The sequence below is a fragment of the Denticeps clupeoides genome, chromosome 2 (assembly GCF_900700375.1).
Source record: "Denticeps clupeoides chromosome 2, fDenClu1.1, whole genome shotgun sequence".
Taxonomy (NCBI): Eukaryota; Metazoa; Chordata; class Actinopteri; order Clupeiformes; family Denticipitidae; genus Denticeps; species Denticeps clupeoides.
This window is the reverse complement of record NC_041708.1, coordinates 26430446-26451144: the sequence shown is the minus strand read 5'-3', so window position 1 is coordinate 26451144 and position 20699 is coordinate 26430446. Positions and strand designations below refer to the sequence as shown.

Below are 20699 nucleotides of genomic sequence, written 5' to 3'. Positions count from 1 at the left end.
CATACATTCAGCAGTGCATCACATTTTACTCTTCCAAAACAGTTTTCTGTGTTAAAATGTGAACAAAACACATTACACCTACACAGGAATAACACATTTTGCTACTGAATACATTGGATCTAAAAAGGAAATAAGTTTTCAGCAGGAAATGTAGAGTGAAAGACATTTGAGCTAGCTCTTTGGTATTGCACATCACTTTAGTGTACATAAACAGTCTGTAACACAGAAAACAGCCTCCAACTGAACCTACAGTTGGATTGCTATCATCACAGTTCAACAAGGGGATTATGGATACCTAAATGAGATAATATCTTTCACATTTAACACAAAATCATGTCAGTTACAGAGAAAATGTAATCACAAATGCCAAGTCTCAAATCACTTGTTAAAAACCACCTGTAATTGTACCTATGCAGATAATTATCAAATGAAAATTAGTGATTTATAAAATGTGTAGTGCAGCGATTTATAAAATGTGAAATGAGGTTCACTCTTTTTTTGCACTGCACATGGTTACCTTCAAAACTGCTACAGCCATCAAGTTTTCAACTTATTAAAAGGGCCAGTCAGACCTTTCAGGATAAGCTCTGAGGGACGTTTTAGCTGCCATAGTGCCATTTTAATGTTTAATATGTGGCTTTGTAACTATGTCTTTAGGTTCTATCGACGTTCATTGCATTATTTAAGGCTTCGTTGAGAAATGGCTTAATTCATTATTTAATGACTTTATGTGTTTGTGACATTGTACCAGTGCATTATTGCTCACTTTGCACAAACTAATATGCTTACCTGGCAACATTTTGCACTCACAAAATAAACAAAATAACAAGTAACACTGTTGCACAACAACATTCTTAGAACATCAATAAAAACATTCCATTAACACGAACACTAAATCACAGTTAACTAAATCAGTTTAGAACATTCCCTATACAACTCAAATGCATTCCAAAGTCCTAAAAGTATTTTTGGTAATTATTAGAAGATTATTAGTTCTAAATTATACGTTGGTGCAATTAGGTTTTTTTTCAAAACAATTTCAGTGTCATACAGAGTAACAAAATGAACCTAATTTTCCAGAATACCCCCTTTAAAGTTTTCTGAATTGGCTATTTAGAGCCATATTTAGAGCCATATAAATAAAAAAACTCGAGACGGTAATGCAAATGAGAGAAAACGGTGACCTGGGCAGAAAGCACAACCAATTTGGTCTGAGCTTCCCACTTAGCATCTTCTGTCCTATTGCTCCCCATACGTGAGCATCTTCTGTCCTATTGCTCCCCATACGTGAGATGAATGTGGCCTCTAAGCGTCACTTCTGAGTCCTGCACTCCCTTTAACCTGGTAAATAATGGCAATCCATAATGGCCTCATTTGTAACCGAATCAAAGGGACACATTTTGGATTTCAAAATTCAGGCCTACAGAACTAACATAACCTTCTTTCCGTTCATTTCATCACTGCGCCTCGGAGCACTAGCGTGCTGGGGCAGGCAGCGTGGCCATCAGCCCCAGGTACTCCAAGTTCTCCGCATTTGGGAGGAAATGGCTACTGGGTGCTCCCGGGGGTTGGAAATCCTCCTGGTAGTCTGGGTTGTCCAGGCTAGCGCAGAGGGACCGGGGGAGGGTGCAGCGTGCCGTGTTCAGGTACTCCGGTCCCTCGGGCTTTCCACCGAACGCGTCGCAGTACGTGGCATCTCCAGGCCCGTCCGCCTTGCCAACATTCTCGTAGTTCGGGTTTATCATGTTGCAGAGCGCAGACTCACACTGGTTCATGTATTCTGTGAAACAAGGGACCCAGGAATGAGAAGGATTACATTACAGAGTTGTGGGGCATTTCACAACACGAGCGCAGAAGCTGAGCAAAGCCTTAGCTTCTTAACCAGCAAACAAAATGAAGGTTTTCCCATAAACCATGATCTACAAAATCAGGCCAAAGGTAACTCTCAAATAGATCCAATATTATTCTTGTAATAATGCCCAAACGTCTGGGGAATAATTCAGTGGCTAATTAGCTGCAGATCGTCAAACTGTCCCAAAATACAAACCCTACAAATTGTGATTTTCTGGAATCTAAAACCAACGGGAAAAATATTTCAGCAAGGACATGAATTATAAGGGGGCAGTGGTGGCCTAGCGGTTAAGGAAGCGGCCCCGTAATCAGAAGGCTTGCCGATCTGCCAAGGTGCCACTGAGGTGCCACTGATCAAAGCACCGTCCCCACACACTGCTCCCCAGGCGGCTGTCATGGCTGCCCACTGCTCACTCAGGGTGATTGGTAAGATGCAGAGGACAAATTTCACTGTGTGTACCGTGTGCTGTGTATCACATGTGACAATCACTTTAATGAATGTTCTACAGCATTTGAAGCAGTTGAATCTGCCATGGCTGTAACACATTTCTTCAGCATTTCAGCTCTGGATACCCTACCTGGTATCGGGGTGTCTTTCTCAAGGCCTCCGTGTGTGGGATCAGCGATGTATCGAAGGATTATGCTGTTCTCTCGTACGGGATGGCCGTTCTGTTTATATAAAAATCCTGCTTTATCATTTGCCATCGGTTGTGTAGCCCTGCTGATTGTATTTAAATTACATGAACAATGTAATGTGACATTTTACATACTTACAGCACACGTTGTGTAAGCATGCAGTGGAGGATGAAAGATGTCGGTGAGGTTTTGGCGATGCCGAGTGTGTGTGTCGCGGTGTGTGAGTGAAGCTGTGGTCACCAGAGAGCCAGGCTGCGGGACCTGCTGCCCATTGCTGAAGATGCCCTTGGTGGGAAGAAGGTATTCCTCAGCGTCAACCACATCTTCAATGTCCTCCGAGTTGATTACTGAGCGGTAGAATCTGGAGTGTGTTGGACTTGGCAAACACATCCGATCATCTCCCTGAGCACAGTAAAAGAAAAATACATTTTTTTAATACAGCTGTAACACAATCTGCATTTGAACCAATGCATTGATTTAGAGGACATATCACCCATCCTAGTTAAAGTATATATTAAATCAAATTTTACCAGATTCTTCATTCCTGTAACATTTAAGTATGAGACAGTACAGTCTGGCATGAATTGTTTTCTCCACAATGACTTCACAATTTTAAAAATTTGGCTTGACAAAGGACTTGAACGTTCAGTCCTTGTGTACACAGCTGGCTGACAATGCTGTCATGTAAAAAGAAATAGAACAAAACAACTTTTCATGTGTAACATGATGCAGCAGCATCACAGATCCAGTAATTATAAAGTCTCGCTGAACGTAGCAACGTTAAATAGGATGTTATGTATTGTCGTTTTTTATCTTATGCCTGACTGACATGGTATAGCCATGTTTGATTCATATCTTTGTACCTGAATGACGAGGTAGCGAGACGGGTCTCGTGCCATCTTAGAAAACTCAGAGATAAGCTCCCGGAAATGCGGCCTGCTCTCTGCATCGATCATCCAGCCTAAGCGACAGAGCAGAGAAATTTTACTTACAAATTGCATTCACCACCGGCCCTGCACCGCACTGTAAATCCGCACAACTCACATTTCACCATGACCATGTAGACATCAATGGTGCAAATGGGGGGCTGGGGCAAACGTTCCCCTTTCTCCAGGATGTCAGCGATAGCACTAGCTGGGATCCCGTCATAGGGCTTCGACCCAAACGTCATCAATTCCCAAACGGTGACACCTGAAGGACAGATAAATCGTTCTGGAATTGTAGCTATTTCCTGAAAGCACCACAGTCGACATTCCACACAAAAGCCTTATATGCCACACATGTAAATTGAATTTTTTTCTTTTTTTGATAGAGCAGTCGTCATAACTCACTGTAACTCCACACATCACTCTGGTGAGTGTAGGTCCAGTGGAGAATGGACTCCAGTGCCATCCACTTAATAGGGACCTGTCGGAGTAATTTTCCAGTCAGTGAGTGTCTCAGTTGCAGCTCCCATAATTTACTGGCTTCATTTTGCTGTAATTTTTTGTCATATAAAAATCCATGAATCAGTGGCATTCCCTCACCTTTCCTCCATCTGCATGATACTCCTTCTCATCCGTGCTGAGGAGCTTGGCTAACCCGAAGTCAGTGATCTTCACGTGATTTGGCGTTTTTACCAGCACGTTCCTTGCTGCGAGATCACGGTGGACTAGGTGGCAGTCCTCCAAGTAGCTCATACCCTGAAGAAAGCATGAGATAATGTCTTTCTGTACAAGATCCAGCGCCGTGTAAAAACACAAACCTCATGGTACTTGTTTACACAGCTAAGCTGCACTGGTTGGCCTAGCGAGTGAGGAAAAAGACCCGTAATCGGAATGTTGGCATTTCGAATCCCGAACCGCCATGGTGCCACTGAGTAAAGCACCGTCCCCACACACTGCTCCCCAGGTGCCTGTCATGGCTGCCCACTGCTCACCAAAGGTGATGGTTAAAAGCCGAGACCACATTTTGTTCTGTCACCGTGTGCTGTGCTGCAGTGTTTCACCATGACAATCACTTCACTTTCATTTTTTCACTGGGTGCTGTGCTGTGGTGTGTCACGTGACAACTAATCACTTTCAGAGCTAAATCCTGCATTCCCTGGCTAATTATCACAGAAAAGGTCAGTAGAGAGGTGAAAAAGTGAAGCATCCAGGAAGAGGAGGGCTTTTTTCTACTATATTGACAAACAGGATGTATGCCTCTTTAGCATGTGTTGCACATGATAATGATGATGTTGCGATAATGCCAATTTTAAAATACCAAAGGAAGTATAGGGTGGTAGTAGCCTAGTGGGTAACACACTCGCCTATGAACCAGAAGACCCGGGTTCAAATCCCACTTACTACCATTGTGTCCCTGAGCAAGACACTTAACCCTAAGTTGCTCCAGGGGGACTGTCCCCTGTAACTACTGATTGTAAGTCGCTCTGGATAAGGGCGTCTGATAAATGCTGTAAACGTAAATGTAAATGAAGTATCACAATATGTTGCTGTATTCTTTCGGACCTCTAATCTAGAAATCATGACCTTTCTACTACAAGCTAAAATGAATTGTTTAGGCACCACCCACATGAAAGGAGACGCCGTTTTCAAATAGGGCAGTGGTGGCCTAGTGGTTAAGGAAGCGGCCGTCATCATACAGTTGCCGGTTTGAATCCCAAGCCGACAAGGTGCCACTGAGCAAAAGTACCGTCCCCACACACTGCTCCCTGGGCGCCTGCCCACTGCTCACCAAGGGGGATGGTTAAAAGCAGAGGACACATTTCGTCGTGTCACCGTGTGCTGTGCTGCAGTGTTTCACAATGACAATCACTTCACTTAAAAACTGATTTCTAATGAAAAGACAAGAGTGGAGAATAATGTGTTCTGGCTGTTTAATATTCACACAATTTAGTAGATTTAAACAATATTAGGTATGTTGGACATGTTTCAAGATGATTAGAACAGAGTGTGTCCAGTGTGTCCAGACAGATGGGTTTTTGCTTTTGATTCAGCTCTGCCCTTCATAAATAAGCTCACCTTGGCTATTTGAACACACCAGTTGAGAAGGCTCTGGGAGCCGATGTTGTCCTTGTTCTCCCTCACGTAGTCCAGCAGACAGCCAAAAGGCATGAGCTGGGTGATGAGCTGCACTGGGGACGTCAGACAGACCCCAAGCAGACGGCAGACATGCGGGTGCTCAACGCTGGCCATTACATACGCCTCCTTAGGACAAGTAAACACATAAAATGAGCTTCTGCAACACTGAGGCTTAAACTCATAAGATAAAAGTGCTGCTGCGTTTGCTTCAGACTCACATCCAAGACCTCTTTGTTAGCCTTAGGTGACGAGACCTCCCGTAAAACCTTGATGGCTACAGGGATTTTAACATCTTCTCCTTCAGGTACCCATAAACCCTGGGGGCAAATATGTGCCATTATTAGACCTAACAGTGACACCAAACTAGCTAAACCAGATCTTTTCTTCATTGAATCCACATCTCCACAATAACTCCACAATATTTCCATCAGCAAGAATATGATCCTTACCTTGTAAACAGTCCCAAAAGCGCCAGACCCAAGTACTCTAATTTTTCTGAACTCAGTTTCCTTAAGGATACGCAGTAGAGCTTGATTTGGTGCTTCTCCACTTGGGGTTAGAGGTTCTACCAACTGTCAAAACACCAAATTGAAAATCCAAATTCTAGTATATTTACAGTCTTAATTAGATAAAAACATGATGTCATAGCAAGGAATAAATCATTTCTTACTCACTTCCCTCTCTTGAAGCAGCCTACGCAACGTCCTCTTCCTCCTGATCCGTCGTCGGCGAAGAATTACAAAGATGAAGAGCACAAAGACCACAAGCAGTAGTAGAACACCCACCGTGGTAGCAGCAACTATGGGTAAGTGAGAGCTAAAATATAGGAACCATAGAGAATTACTGTCATCAAACATGAATGATTCTGAAATGGAAAGAATATCAGAAGAGTCAGTTGGAAAACATTTAATTCATTGAACAATAGAGTTTGAACTCAAGTCCATCCCTTACCTTTGTGGCTCACATCCAAACAGTCCTGGCCCGCTACACCTACAGAGTTGAGAGGTTTGGGTTGGGAATCACTCACACATTTGCTGCGGGTCCGTAGTAGTAAGGAACCAGGAAAAAATACAGATTGCTAAAAATGTTGAAGCTTTTGTAATGGCTCACCCTTGTGTACAGTTGACGTGACAGGGCTGGCAATCTCCCTTCTCATCGGGATAACTCCAGATAAGCACGTTATTCTCACCCAACACGTTATGCGGGCAGCGATGGACGCAGTGAGGGCCATCTTTAAAGTTGCGGCACTGCACACATTTATCGGGTCCCTGGTGGAAATTTGCAAACAATAATTTCAAACCAGCACTGAAAGCAGGAATCAAGTATAGTATATATGACTTACAGATCCATAGCAGGTTGGTTGTCCAGTCTGAGGCTTGCATTCGGAGTCACATTCCAGACATATATCATTCACAATGTACTCTCGGTGAGACCTGAAGCATAAGCAATATGGGGTATATATAGCCTATATAATATATAATAAAAAAATATTAAAGCTTTACACATGGCTTACCCATCTATAACCCTGCACGAATCCACACAGGCCTCTTTACGTCTGAGATGCTTACAGCTCATGCACATGGAGGGCCCTGGACCCCAGCATCCATCTGCTGAACACATCTCATCACATGTGCTGTTCTTCAATGCTATAGGGACAACATACACATACACACACACACACAAATATGCATGAATTTAATGCAAAGTCAATTTTGCATAAAGGACTGGGTGTTTTTGACTTGCTGGCTGCCGTTGGCCTTTCAGTTTGCATTCGCCGGCAGTGCGTGGCAAGGACCAGGGAACTGATTCAAGTAGGACTGTTGCCGTGACACAGCTTGTGAAAGAGAATAAAAGGATCCAGCAGCTTGTTCCCTTACCACAGGTGCTTGGTTTAGAGTTATTCCCGCTCTTAAAACGCTGCTTGTCTGATCGGAAGAGTTTTTCCCAGTACTTCCCGTCACCCATGTAGCACAGTCTGGAGTTATTCTTTACAACCACATCTCCATCACTGATCTCTCTCAGGGATCGGAGACCCAGATGTTCAAGGTTTGTCAGATTAAAGGCAACAAAACTGGCTGAGGCCCTGGAAAAGGACAAAAAGGGATGATCTGTATATGTAAATAAATGTCTTCACAAATCGCAATGTGAATGTTAATAGTGATCTTCTAACCAGTACACAAGTACTGGGATAGAACCAGTACATTGAAAAGGGGTATGCTTTTTTATGCTTTTGTACACCTGTCAGAACCCTTTAGTCTGAAAGAACATCTACCGTTTTTAACGAGGACCCTTGGCCCCAGTGAGCATTCCTGTGCCAGTTATCTACATTTCTGGTCTCAGGACACTGTTGAGACTGTAAAACCTCTTACTGGTTCAAGAATCACGTCACTATCGTCATATTAGGTGTCACATGTTTATATATAGTCCCACAATAATACAGTTCCCACAGAATTTTCTGGGACAAATGTTAAAAAAAGATGACTATGCCTAAAAACAGTAAATAGACACAGCTAATATCCATAAGTAAAGTGATTAAACAGCAACCTCTCGGTTTTCACAGCAGTAAATAATCTGCTTTTTGTGCTCTGTGCAGCTGACACAGGATAAATGACCCGTACCACACGCCCCTCTTAAAAGAACACTTTCTTATCTGAAACATCTTCATAAACAGGAGAATCAAATGGCAGTCAAACAGAGCCGAATTCAGCAGATATACACTAGAACGTACATGTGCTTTGTCCTCCCTCGAATGATCTCCAGGTTCTCAAATTGGCTTAGCGATGTCAGTTCTGCAGGCCAAGCTTGTATGAGCAGAAATCCTGTGAAATGCAGAAAAAAAAATTGTGTTGCTGTGTACTTCACTCACATGCCTGCCAGGACCTACATATTAAATATTGAAAACACAATATCTCAATATGAATATTTCAGCTCCCTTCATTCTCAATTAAGTGGTGCAGTTGAACATATTCCATTTGGGACATATTTGTACGTGGTCCAAAATATGTTGCTACCTTTTTTATAACACTACCACAGTACGACAAAGAACCACATAACATAAAGTTAGTACACAATGTACATTTAGCATAGAAACAAATTTCCAAAAACATCTGTAATAATTATGCCATTGGCTTCTTAAAAGACATTCATCTTCCAAACAATCACATGCTGCTAATCAACGATATAATCATATAGGGCAGTGGTTGGCCTAGCGAGAATGGAAGCTGACCCGTAATCGGAAGCAAAAGCACTGTCCCCATGGCTGCCCACTGCTCATCAAGGGTGATGGGTTATAAGCCGAGGAATTGGAATTTAATGTAGGTAAAATTCATTTTCAGTGAGCAAATGAAAATACTGATCTATACAAATAATGCATCACCAGTAAGAAGTCTGTACCGGAAATTTCTTTCACAGTCTTGAAAATTTCAAGCTTGGCAGGATCCATCTTTGGTGTCTTTGTATAGGTATCACTGTAAAAGATTAGGCACGTCAAAACAAGCAAAATAAAAAAGCTGCATGCTACTTGACAAAAAACATGAGGCTGCATTCTCACCCATCAAATGTAGTTTTAATAATGGAAATGTGACCGTTTATCGTGGTGCAGTTTCCGAACCATTCAATGTTAGTCGCATTAATTGCCAGGACACCCATGAGGTTTCCCATTCCAAGTCCATTGCAAACTAAATAAAAAATAAAATGTATTTACAGTTTTACATATAGCCACACAGCAACACTATTCAATCCGGCGCCAAATAAAATAAATGTTTTTTAAAAATTCTAATATAATTAACTTTATGTGCATTTAAAATTGTAGAAAATGTAAAGAAAATATGTATAACAGCGCTTCTACATGAAAAAGAATGTATTATATTTCCATGTAAAGGTTAGGCTGAGCAACAGAACCATTACCTTTTGGACAGGGACCATCACAGCGCTTACACTTCCTGACTCCATTCTCCTCTACTTCTTGTGTGTTGGAACCACACGTACGAACACAAGCCCCATGATCTGTTACCACATAGTTATCTGAAATAATAAATAAGTAACGTAAAACGAATATGCACATTTAGAACACCATTGTACGTACTTATTTGGAAGGTGTTGTGAGCTGAAACTCACGAGGGCAGGTTTTCACACAGGTGGCCCCAAAGCTGTACTTGGCATGAGGGTTCACAGTAAGTTGGTGAATGTTCTGGTCATAGAGCATGAGAGGGGGGCATATCTTCTTGCATGTACCGTCATCCTGGAAGTCTGTGCAGGCCTGAAAGGATTCATGGAATATCTTTTGTTCTTCTAACGAACAATCAACATTTACGATACATGTTATTGCGATGCATCGCTCTGTCTGTCCATGAAAGAGTGGAGCAAACGCTGAACGCATTACTTACATGGCAGTCTGTAGCGTAGGGCCCAGTGCATCCACCAGCACACTGCTCATTACAGCAGTCAATTGGTTTCGGCCCCTTACATCTCCGAGAGCACTGGTCGGCACAAATGAGCTTTGTGACTGTGGAAAATTAGTTTTCTGATTACAACATGCAGTCTCTCATCACTGCAACCGGAGAGTCTCAATTTAGGTTCAGGTTACAAGAGGCCAGAAAAGGGTGTATAAATATTTAAGAACGACAGAAGAGAGTATTTACAAGTTTGGCAGTTTTCTGGTCCTGGTCCCCAGCAAGATCCATTGTGACACGTTGAGTCACATTTTTTGCCTGAAGCAAGACAAATATATGTGAACATAAACACACACCCTTTTTTTACTCTTGGTGTTTCTTAGTGCATGTCTTAGACTTACACAGGCTTTGAAAATTCTCATACAACATCTCCACATTCTTGTCTGTCACAATATCCACTTTTTTAATGTCTGTCACTATATCCGTCCAATTAATCGTCTCAGTGTTACACAGAAAAGGGTTACGTGCAATCTTAACGCCTCCACCAAGAATTTCTACAAAGAAACCCAAAACATTCTGTTAGATATTTTCACTCAAACATGAATCCACGTATATTAAAACATAAAACATTTCCAAGCACACTATGAACCTGTGAGGTTGCGGAGAGGGAGATCTCTCAGGCCCACTGTTGAGTTCTGATTGTAGTTCAAGGTGACGACAAGAGAGAACTTAGTGTCGTACTGAAAATGGCCACGGATGAGCCGCAGATTCTCCAGTGGGATGGTGTTAACCTGGTTGAAAGCAATCAAGACGTAGCCACTCACCTCTTCAATGCTCTGTGGACATGGACAAAAAAGTGAAATTTTTCAAAAGGAATTTTCATTTACTTGGCAAGAATACTGAATTCTGTTTAACACACCCTAAGGAAGGAGAGGTCTTGGTATTCCTGAACGTAGGTGATCTCCAGGTTTTCCAGCACTGTTGAACAGTTGGTGTACATTCTCACCATGTTCCTGTAGTGGTCATCATATGACCCCAGTAATGTCAGTTTGTTGCTTAATCCCTGGCACACTAATGAGGAGGGAAAAGATAGCACATATACGTAAAAAAATGCTTAAAAACAGCAGTAGGTAACTCTGCTCCCTACATTTAGAAAAGTCATGGCAATACACCAAAGATCAGCTTATTTAAAACCTGTATTGGCCAAGAATACAGTGTGTTTTTGGTATTTACTTCAGAAGCAAGGGTGCTAGTGGGTCAACAGATTAGAAGACATTTTATCAGAATCAGAATCAGCTTATGCTACAACTGCACAGAGGGAAAGACATACAACTTACAGTACAGGCCAAACGTTTGGACACACCTTCTCATTCAATGTGTTTTCTTTATTTTCATGATCATTTACATTGGTAGATTCTCACTGAAGGCATCAAAACTATGAATGAACACATGTGGAGTTATGTACATATGTACAGTGCATAAAATGTATGTACAATACATACGTATGTGTACTAAAGGACTATGTTATTTAACTTTGTCTCTGTATCATGAGACATGGCATGCATACATACATTAAAGCTATTAAATCCAAAAAATAAATCACATAAAACTATTAAAAGTAATTTAAATTTTTTAATTTTTTTTCAGAGTTGCGTGGACATGCCATTGGCTGAGCTCAGGACTGACGCTCTTTGCGTCTGGTGGTGCTTGTCTGTTCACAAAAGGATCCTCTGCTCACTAGGCGGCTGCTGCAACACAGCTGCACCACCACATATCTGCTGTTATTACTGACACTGAGAGTGTCGGCCCAGCGTAACTGCAAACCTCTTAAAAACACTCTCTCCTAAAAACCTGTTTTTTAAACTGGAGGAAGACTGGCCATGTTTTGCAGACATGTGCCTTGCATCCCAATGCTTTCGTACTTTATGTTCTTTGCAACCTAAGAGTTTACTTTACAGTGGTAGACCACAATCTAGAAGAGTAAGAACTGCCTATTAATTGATTGTCAGTGTGTGTCAATTACAAATTAAGCTATGAGTTATATTTAGACTTTGTACTGTTACACCGGCCAGTCAGGTGTAAATGAAATCAGGTGAAACACATAAAACCACATAGCAAGCCAAAATGTTACCTTAGTGGCTCCTGAGTTTAACTCATTATGCTGCAGTTCAGACTTGTCAATACAGTTTAAACATTACATATCATGAAATCATAATCTCCAAATGAACAGGGTAAACATTCTAATGTTTAAGATGCTTTTGATGATTTTACAATTAAAAGACAGAAAGGCCTGTGTTACTTCCCTCAACTTCAAACTTGGATATTGTGCTTTTTAAACAACAATGAACTGTCTCTTGCACCATCACCCCGTATGGTTAAGTCATTGTAGAACACAGTACAGCACACGTTGACACAACGAGATGTGTCCTTTGCTTTTAACCATCACCCTTGTGGGCAGCCATGACAGGCGCCCAGGGAGCAGTGTGTGGGGACAGTGATTGGCTCAGTGGCACCTCAGTGGCACCTTGGCAGTTCGGGACTCGAATTGGCAACCTTATGATTACGGGTCAGCTTTCTTACTTGCTAAGCCACCATTGCCCCAACCAATAAGTTTCACACAGGTTTACTGTGCAAGTGAGCGTGCCATTGTAGACATTGTTTTGTTTATCGTTAGGGACGGGGGCCTTAAACATGAGTGACATGTTGAAGGTTACAATAAACCTTCGGGGCAGTGTTGGTTGTTTGTCCTGGCTTGCAGGAGTGAGCCTTGACACTACAGTTACAGCTACAGTTGCTGTTTATGCCTCCTGAGGCAGACGGTGGAATTGCAAGACGGGGCAGGCAACTGCTAGCTTCAGTCCGCATCTATGTTCATCTCAGTTCACCTATGACTGTTGTGCACAAAAATCATGTAAATTGCACCTGCAACACCTCAGTGGGATTTTCGTGTAAGTGAATGAGTGTCTAACAAATGCATCATGCTTCAACATAAATGTCACAGGAAGCAAATCACATCCACCCAAAAATGCTTTAAAGAGGGTCTTTTGTAGTAAAAGCAAAAAGTCAGTAACAACTTCTGTAGACCATCTGAACGAAGGAGTGTGGAATTTCTTGTGCTAGTGAGAGCCACCCCTTGTAACAATATAAGTGTTTGCACTAACTCTGTAAGGCTTAAAAGCCTAATTTAGCAACAGCAGGTCATGAACTCACTGCTACTGCCATTTAAAAGAAAAAACTAAAGGTCTGGGTTTATATTAGATTACAGTCTTACTTTGGTTGCAGCATTTAAATCAGATTAACCAGATTAATAGGATGACTGGTATGATGACCCCTTTTGGGGGCGGGGTAAACTGCATTCCCTCACTATTCACTGCGGCACATTCGAATGGAGTCGAAAGGTGATGCCAAAAACACAGATAACTTTTCGACTTCACAGATAAACCGGCACCTCGGCTGTGAAACCAAACATGTCCAAGCACTAAAGCCAGCTAGAAATGATTGGGTCTGGAATGTTTAGCCCTTCTGACAGACTGACAGTACTGTACTAAAAATGCACTAATGCTCCCATATGTTGTCCATAGTGAGACAAGACGAACAATGAATGAGCAAAATCGAACAGCCGGTCACAGAACAAAGAATATAAAGGAGTGTAGCAATCAGTAGTGTGTTCTGTTAATAGCAGCAGGCAACTTTTGTCTGTAACTGTGGTGTGGAAACTGTTCTGGCGTGTTGAAATATTGTGATTTTTGCTTTGCGAGACATGCTGACCTCCGTTTAAGACACATTCAAGTGCAAGATGGGCAGCTGTGCAACTCGACAATTCCAAGAGCAACAATCCAGCCTTAAGGCACAACGTGGCCCCTGTCACCTACTTCGCGGTGGCCACTGGAGATAACGCAACAGCATTTTTAAAATGCTGCACGTTGGCCTCCTCCATGCAAGCCAGGTGCCGTCCCCCGGAGAAATACACCAAGACCAACGGACCTGACTAAACAAGTCTTCTTCACAAAGAAGAATGTGGGAAAATCTTTTACATTCCTTTATGTCACTTTGTGTCAGCCTGTCTCATTGGCTGTCTTATCTTTGGGCAGGACTTCCGGGTTCGAGAGCTTGCTGCAGTTCAGACAGTGTGAATGGCATCAAGCACTTCAAAGTTGCTAAATGATTTCGTAATCCTTCGTAAAACTGTGTTGAATCAGAGATGACCCGTTTTGGCAAGAATGATACCTGTGAACACACAATCATCTGAAGCGTCAGCAAATGCTTCATCTCCTCTCTCATTAATCATATATATTTTTTTTTTATCCCTGAGTGACTTTCTTATCAGAATCAGAATCAGAATCGTGTTTATTGGCCAAGTGTGTGCAAGCACATACAAGGAATTTGATTCCAGTAGATGGTGTCTCTCAAGTACAGTATAGAAGTAAACAACAACAATGTGCAAGGATATGTGTAAGTGTTATTTGTACAAGTTGTATAATATGTATATCCTGAATATAAATATATGTATGAATGTATATACATTGATAAACTGAAGGCAGACTACAGATGCATGTAAATTGCTATAGAGTGTTTCTAAATGGGTTTTAGCAATGCGCAGCGGGGGAAATGTTTTTTGTAATTAACTCTGCTAATTGGGTTTTAACACTGAAGAATCCAACAAAAATAAGCTGGTTTTAAATAAATCCATTAAAAAAGGGAGAAAGTGAGAAAAGTGCTGTATCAGAAATCGCTGTTAGAACTAAACCTAACTAAAGATTGCTGCGGCCTCTGGCCAAAACCTGCTGAGGCTGAATCAGAGTTTGCCTGTTGTCACAGGCATTCAGCAGTTGCATCACCAGAGACGTTACTGTATTAAGTAAGGGTCAGCGGCACATTCTAGGTCTTTCCAACATCTGCATTACCATGCAAGTTCTATATCAGTCATTGATTTTTCTACGAAAGTCTTTCACATTAGTTGTGCAATACTAAGGCATCGATGCAGCATATTCCTGGCTGTTTATCCTCAATGTTTGCAGAGCCCAGACAACATCCTCTGTACTCAACTGAGAGAAGAGACCAGGATATTGAAATTGGTCAACAGTAAATGGCCTTGAACTAAAAAAACAAAACAGCACAGAATGTCCACAATGAGTTTGATATCTAGAATCCTAAAGAAAATAGGTACCAATTTGTGCCATAATGGAAGTGAGTCTTTATCTTGTTTTAATCAGACATCTCCAAGCTGAATCATGTTAAAAAAGCCACCCAGTAGCATCCTCTTGCTGTTATGTACATTTCCTGTCCTGAGAGATAAAAAAGGGAAGGTAGTAGCCTAGTGGGTTACACACTCGCCTATGAACCAAAAGACCACAAAGTCACAGGTTCAAACCCCACCATTACAACCCCACTTAACCCTGAGTGTCTCCAGGGGGACTGCCCCCATAACCACTGACTGTAAGTCGTTATTGATAAGAGCGTCTGATAAATGGCGTAAATGTTATTCAGGTTGTGAGCTTCCAAAAAATACGAAAACAAGTTTGAGGTTGGCAGACCATAATTTCTGCTGTGAACTGACAGGAATTTCAGGCATATACCGTTGACTAGAGATAAGATAGAAGATGGTTATTGTGTTTCCTTCTCATACAACTGCAAGGAGGAGCACATTCTTTCTCCACTTGTCGTTAGGTTCAACGTCAAACACCACAATAAGAAACGTGTGGACGGGACCCAGACAAATTGAATTGAGGTTAAAAAAAAATTGGAGGTATATTAACTTAGTCACATTAAATGAGCCGTGTGTCACCTCATGAGCACTTTCATTTACTGCTGCATCACCGGGGTAGAATGAACGATTGGTTTCAATTCGGTCAGACATAAGGGCATTGTTTGAGGGCCGAAGGGTCATATGACCCTTACCATTCCTAAAGAATGATACGGTCTACGTGTAAACAGTTTAAGTGTTTTTGAAAAGGTGGGAGAACAATGCAGGTTTTATACCGCTGCACTCATAGTTGTGTGGGAATTTCAGCAGGAATATAAAAGCTCTCATTTAGGACCATGGCAACAATGCTGGGCAACTCAATATCCGTAATATTTACACATAAACATATGCTGAAATAAATGTAATGAAAGAGAGAGAGTCTTACTAGAAAAGGGGTCATGTTTAGAGGTCACCTCCCCCTTGGCATATGGTGGGATATTCAAAAAGCATTCAATAACAGATCAGGCTTAAAAGGATGAAAAGTGTCATATTGATTTTTTTTCATGAAATGGGTGCACATGTGTATTGCATTTCATCAATAGCAATAAACTGCTGCCTTTTGCCCAATAACAAAAACACTGACAAATCCAGTTACCCTCTCCCTGTCAAAACTGAACAGCCAATATATCATAGTAGTATATCATAACTTTACTCCTCAATTGCAGAAAAGTGCTGCTCTGTTACAGTTGAGAGTGCGGCAAGTACAAACATGGGTCCTGTATATTTCCAAAGCGTTCATAGAACCCTGGCCTGGGCCTGACTCGACTTGCTTCCCACATTCATCAGAGGCAGACTCTTATCTCCTTTATTAAGAATTCCTCTTTACAAAGACAAAGTGGAAGATGAGGTACACATAATGTAAAATACTAGCATTCATAAATAAATGCTTTGTAAACAGGCAATACAACCACAGTTCTTCTGCTGGTACCACCGCAGGTGCACTGAGCATGCAACGTATTCTTCAGTGCTGCACTCACACTGGTTCACACGCTGGCTCCTCAGGCCCCTGGTAGTCTTTCTGTATCCTGCAGCAAACAATGCTCAAGGCTAGGATGTGACACTGGTAATGATGTACAAACACGGTCAGTCCCTCCCTTTTGTTTCACTTTTCTGCCCTGACAGTTGCTGAAGAAGCTCCAGCCACCTGCCACAAGGTTGGTAAGACTGTAATTAATGTGACCTGGAATAAAACAGGCCCCTTCCCGGATCTCAGATATACATCCAGTGGTCGGTATAAAATACACAGTTTGTTAGTTCACCGACTCAATTTCCTCAACCGCTTGGTTCCTGCTCAGCCCACCGCAGAACCAACACACACACACACTCACAGTTGACAGTTTACATAGAGTACGTGCCTTTGCATGGCAGGAGGGAGTCAGAGAACCGGAGGAAACCCACACCATCTCAGGGAGAGTATGCAACCTCCGGCCATGCAAGGTCTGAGCCAAATCGCTAACTGCCGTGTGGCATCAATTTATCAATTTCGATATATAAATATGTTATATGTGAACATTTCACACTGAGCCGTTATATGTGTATAATATTATATTATATAGGTTGGTGTGACTTGGTGGGAGTTACTTGGTAAAACCACTGAGAGCCAACGTTAAACGAGTGATTAATGAACGTGTGCAATGGTGCATTTTAATTTGGAGGTATTTATTGCATTTGACCTGAATTTGGAAAGAGGCCTGTTGTTTGAGAAGCGGAATCACGATGCTTTATAGACCCATGATGCAGTCTGGTTAAACTCAGTCACAAGCCTTCTGTTTGTACAGCACATCCAAAGCTTTTGGCCAAAGGGGCAACAACTGGAGCGGCCAGGACGTTATAACAGGCTTGTCAGGCTTTTTTTTATATATACTTTGACTCCACTCATTTGCACACCTTCACTCTACTTGTTACACATGTTTTATGTTTTATGTTAAAGACATAAAAGTGTAATATTTGCATATTGGTTCATTGTATATTTGCAATATTTGTAATACTGTGGTCAGTAGCAGTCGCTAAAGCATTTCACTGCATATCATACCGTGTATGCCTATGAATGTGACAAATAAAATTAGAATTTGATTATGCATGAAGTGTTGCCATCACCCCACCAATAAGCGAATAAGAGTTAATTGAAAAAGGAAATGCTCACATTTTGCCATGAATAAATTGAGAACTATTAAGAGCTATGGAGGTTATGTGTGTGTGTGTGTGTGTGTGTGTGTGTATTTCCATGCATGCATAATTGCACTGGTTGTTGCTGACTGAAACATTCATGAACACCCGTTGCCGATTTTTTCCAAATGACTGTAATATATTTTGTATTATTTTCAGCTGATCTCACAGCCAGCACATCTAAGGTTTAGGTAAGCAGCATGAAAATGAAAACATGTCCCTTCTTCCTGTCCATTCAACGCATCAGCATAATACTTGCCACACAACCAACCTGCTCTGTGGCATTGTTATTGTGTCTGTCAGACTAGCAGCAGTTCATTCACGCAGTTCGGGTCCGGCGATAGAGTTTCTTCCGCACATTCTTCAGTAAAAGGATATCATGCCACGACAGCCAATAAACACCCGTTATGTTAAAAATGTGACTATGAAAAGCAATTACCAAAAAATGGGCTATCACAGGGGAGCCCCTATTTGAGTACATGGATCAACATTACAACGGACATTTATAAAATGGAGACGATTAACATGTTAATCACAAAGTGGAAATGTTTACATGGTACTGGAGAAAAAGGGTTGAATTTGAGGCCCATTATGCCACGGCTTGTTTGTTTATGTAACAAAAAAGATCCCCCTCCCCGTATGTATAAAGTTCTGTAAATATAATTGTACAAGTGTGAATGTATATATTTGTTTGTTAAAAATAAAAATATATAAAAAGTGACTATGTAGCACCCGTGTATCAGTGGAAGCTTCAGGTTTACAGAATGGATGAACTCTGGGCACGTCTTGACCTGACTTGGAGGATGAGCATGACAGGGTTTTATTTTATATTAAATCAAAAGCGTAATTAGAATCCCATTATATAAAACTGCAGCAACAATATATACGCCAGCCATATACGCAGGGGTTAGTATTGATCCTCTAGAAAGCAAAAAAAAAAAAGATATATACTACTATAACAAAATAGTGGTGCTAGTTTAACAGCATTTACTTCAATATCAAATAATTTTGTGAGTCAGTTTTAGTAGAGACGTCCCCTCGAAGTTCCCCTTGAGCATGCCACAAAGACATATTTGGAAGAACCTGAACTACATGTGACAGGAACGTGATTCTGAAGCGCCTGACAATGACATGTTTTATCACACAGGCCTTTGCCACTCGGCCCCATTATGCCAACAACTGGTACACGTCAGCTTCTTTTAATCAGATCGGAACCGGTTTAACAATTGAACTCAGAGCCAGAAATAATAAATGCTGAAAGAAAAGTAGTGCCTCATCAGCATTTCACTGAGGCTGTGGCTTAATTAAAAAATTTGGAGTAATGTTTTAATTAATTCAATTTTTTTGCTGTTGTTTGAGCATAACTGGATCAGTACAAATAAATTACAGATAAAGAGTGTAATAATAAAAGAATATATATATATATATATATATATATATATATATATACACACACACACACACACACACACACACACGCACACACACACATACACATGTTTGGATCACTGTAAAACCATATCTGCAAAGCAAATCTGGTAATCTGTTTATACATAATTCTATATACATATATTGTTAGATAATAAAAATGTGCAAAATTGCATTTTGAAAACAATAAACGGAACATTTGTAAATATTGCCTGATGGTGATTAACACACTCATTAGCAGCCATCTGCCATCTACAGCCTGGGAGCAACACAAAGAGTGTGAGCAGCGTTTTCCAGAGGAGGGATGCGGGGTAAAAGGCCACTGGCGGCACGGGGTGACACCAGTCTGTTATATGGACTTAATGCCATCTGCTATCAGAAATCAGATCCAGCTCGTCCATCTTTCAAGAACCTCTCCAGAACTCCCTGATCAAAAGAATTATAATATATATTTACTTTTATTTAAAAGTGTATTGTCTTTATTAAGATGATCTTATATGACACTTGAATGCTTAGCACATATGCAGCACTGTACAGTACACCGAATAGTGTCATTTTAACACGCATTTTAAAGGTATCTCTGGTTTGGGTATATATTATTACTCAAATATCAGTTCTTTATCCCACTACAACGATCACGACCATACTTAAAGCTGGCTTCAAAAACAGATACAAGTTTTTTTTAAACAGCATAGTATTTTTTTTCTTCAAAACGGTATATTTGGCATATAATAAAAGAAATAAGTATTATTTCTATGGAGAGTAACAGAAGGATCACACTTCTGTTGTGACAGTGTGGTGACGTTCTTATATATATATATATATATATCATATAACAGAAACATGGAATAAGTTTTAATCGCCAGCAATGACCTGTTAATGAGCACGCATTCCAAAATAAAAGCAGCGCGTAAAAGAGGGCGCGTAACGCCGCCACCCACCTCTCCTCTCCGGCGTAACGCAGCAGCAGCAGCAGGCCAGGCTGAGGAACACGGCGCAGCGCGCCAGCCCGCGGCTCCCCATCTCGCCCGTCGCTTCAGTCGCCGTCCATCCTCCGGGAGCGTCCGCGGTCCACGTCCACGTCCACGTCCACGCTGCGCCGCGCCGCGCTGCCCGGCTGGACGGGGAAGGACGGGACTCCGGCTGGGTGACGTTGCCGAGAGGAAGGAGGGAGGGACGGAGGGAGGGAGGGAGGACTAGTTGCACAGGGTGTTCTTTAAAAAAAGAAAAAACCTGTCCCACGTCCGAACGCGGGCGGGGAGGTGACGTGCACCCCACTTTATTCCAGGAGTCACGTCGCGCGCCTATAACCCCCGACCTGGAACGTCCTGCACTCGGCCACCCGAGAGCTCTTTATTTCAGCATTTGGGGGTAAACGCTAAAGTGTACTTTTTTTCACTACGGAGTTTTGCGTTATCATGA

The 20699-nt window shown here is 41.6% G+C and overlaps 1 protein-coding gene across 4 annotated transcripts; it reads right to left on the bottom strand.

Moving 5' to 3' along the window:
* Positions 1-6: 6 nt before the first annotated feature.
* Positions 7-20449, bottom strand: LOC114769440 (epidermal growth factor receptor). Of its 4 annotated transcripts, none has more exons than XM_028962461.1 (27): positions 20219-20447; positions 10860-11011; positions 10590-10776; positions 10342-10494; positions 10190-10258; positions 9935-10053; positions 9666-9807; positions 9456-9572; positions 9100-9226; positions 8943-9016; positions 8278-8368; positions 7427-7632; positions 7063-7195; positions 6892-6982; positions 6660-6817; positions 6501-6539; positions 6224-6365; positions 5999-6121; positions 5768-5866; positions 5490-5675; positions 4014-4169; positions 3819-3894; positions 3532-3678; positions 3351-3448; positions 2626-2889; positions 2430-2520; positions 7-1780 (listed from the first exon to the last, which is right to left on the bottom strand). In XM_028962461.1, exons 1-27 carry the CDS (start codon positions 20298-20300, stop codon positions 1476-1478), a joined length of 3627 nt encoding a protein of 1208 aa, XP_028818294.1. In that variant the 5' UTR covers positions 20301-20447; the 3' UTR covers positions 7-1475. The 4 variants fall into 4 exon arrangements, with proteins under 4 accessions (XP_028818294.1, XP_028818310.1, XP_028818302.1 ...); XM_028962477.1 differs by having other exon boundaries at positions 2728-2889; XM_028962469.1 differs by having other exon boundaries at positions 7063-7159.
* Positions 20450-20699: the final 250 nt, after the last annotated feature.

Bases quoted from the DNA above. Each gene is read 5' to 3' on its own strand.
- LOC114769440 (XM_028962461.1), bottom strand. From the start codon at position 20,300: ATGGGGAGCCGCGGGCTGGCGCGCTGCGCCGTGTTCCTCAGCCTGGCC. The intron at 7,633-8,277 runs GTACGTTCTAGT...GTCCTTTTCCAG, and splicing joins CGAGGGAGGACAAAGCACAT to GGCCTCAGCCAGTTTTGTTG. The intron at 4,170-5,489 runs GTGAGCTTATTT...TGCTTTCTTCAG, and splicing joins GGTGTGTTCAAATAGCCAAG to GGTATGAGCTACTTGGAGGA.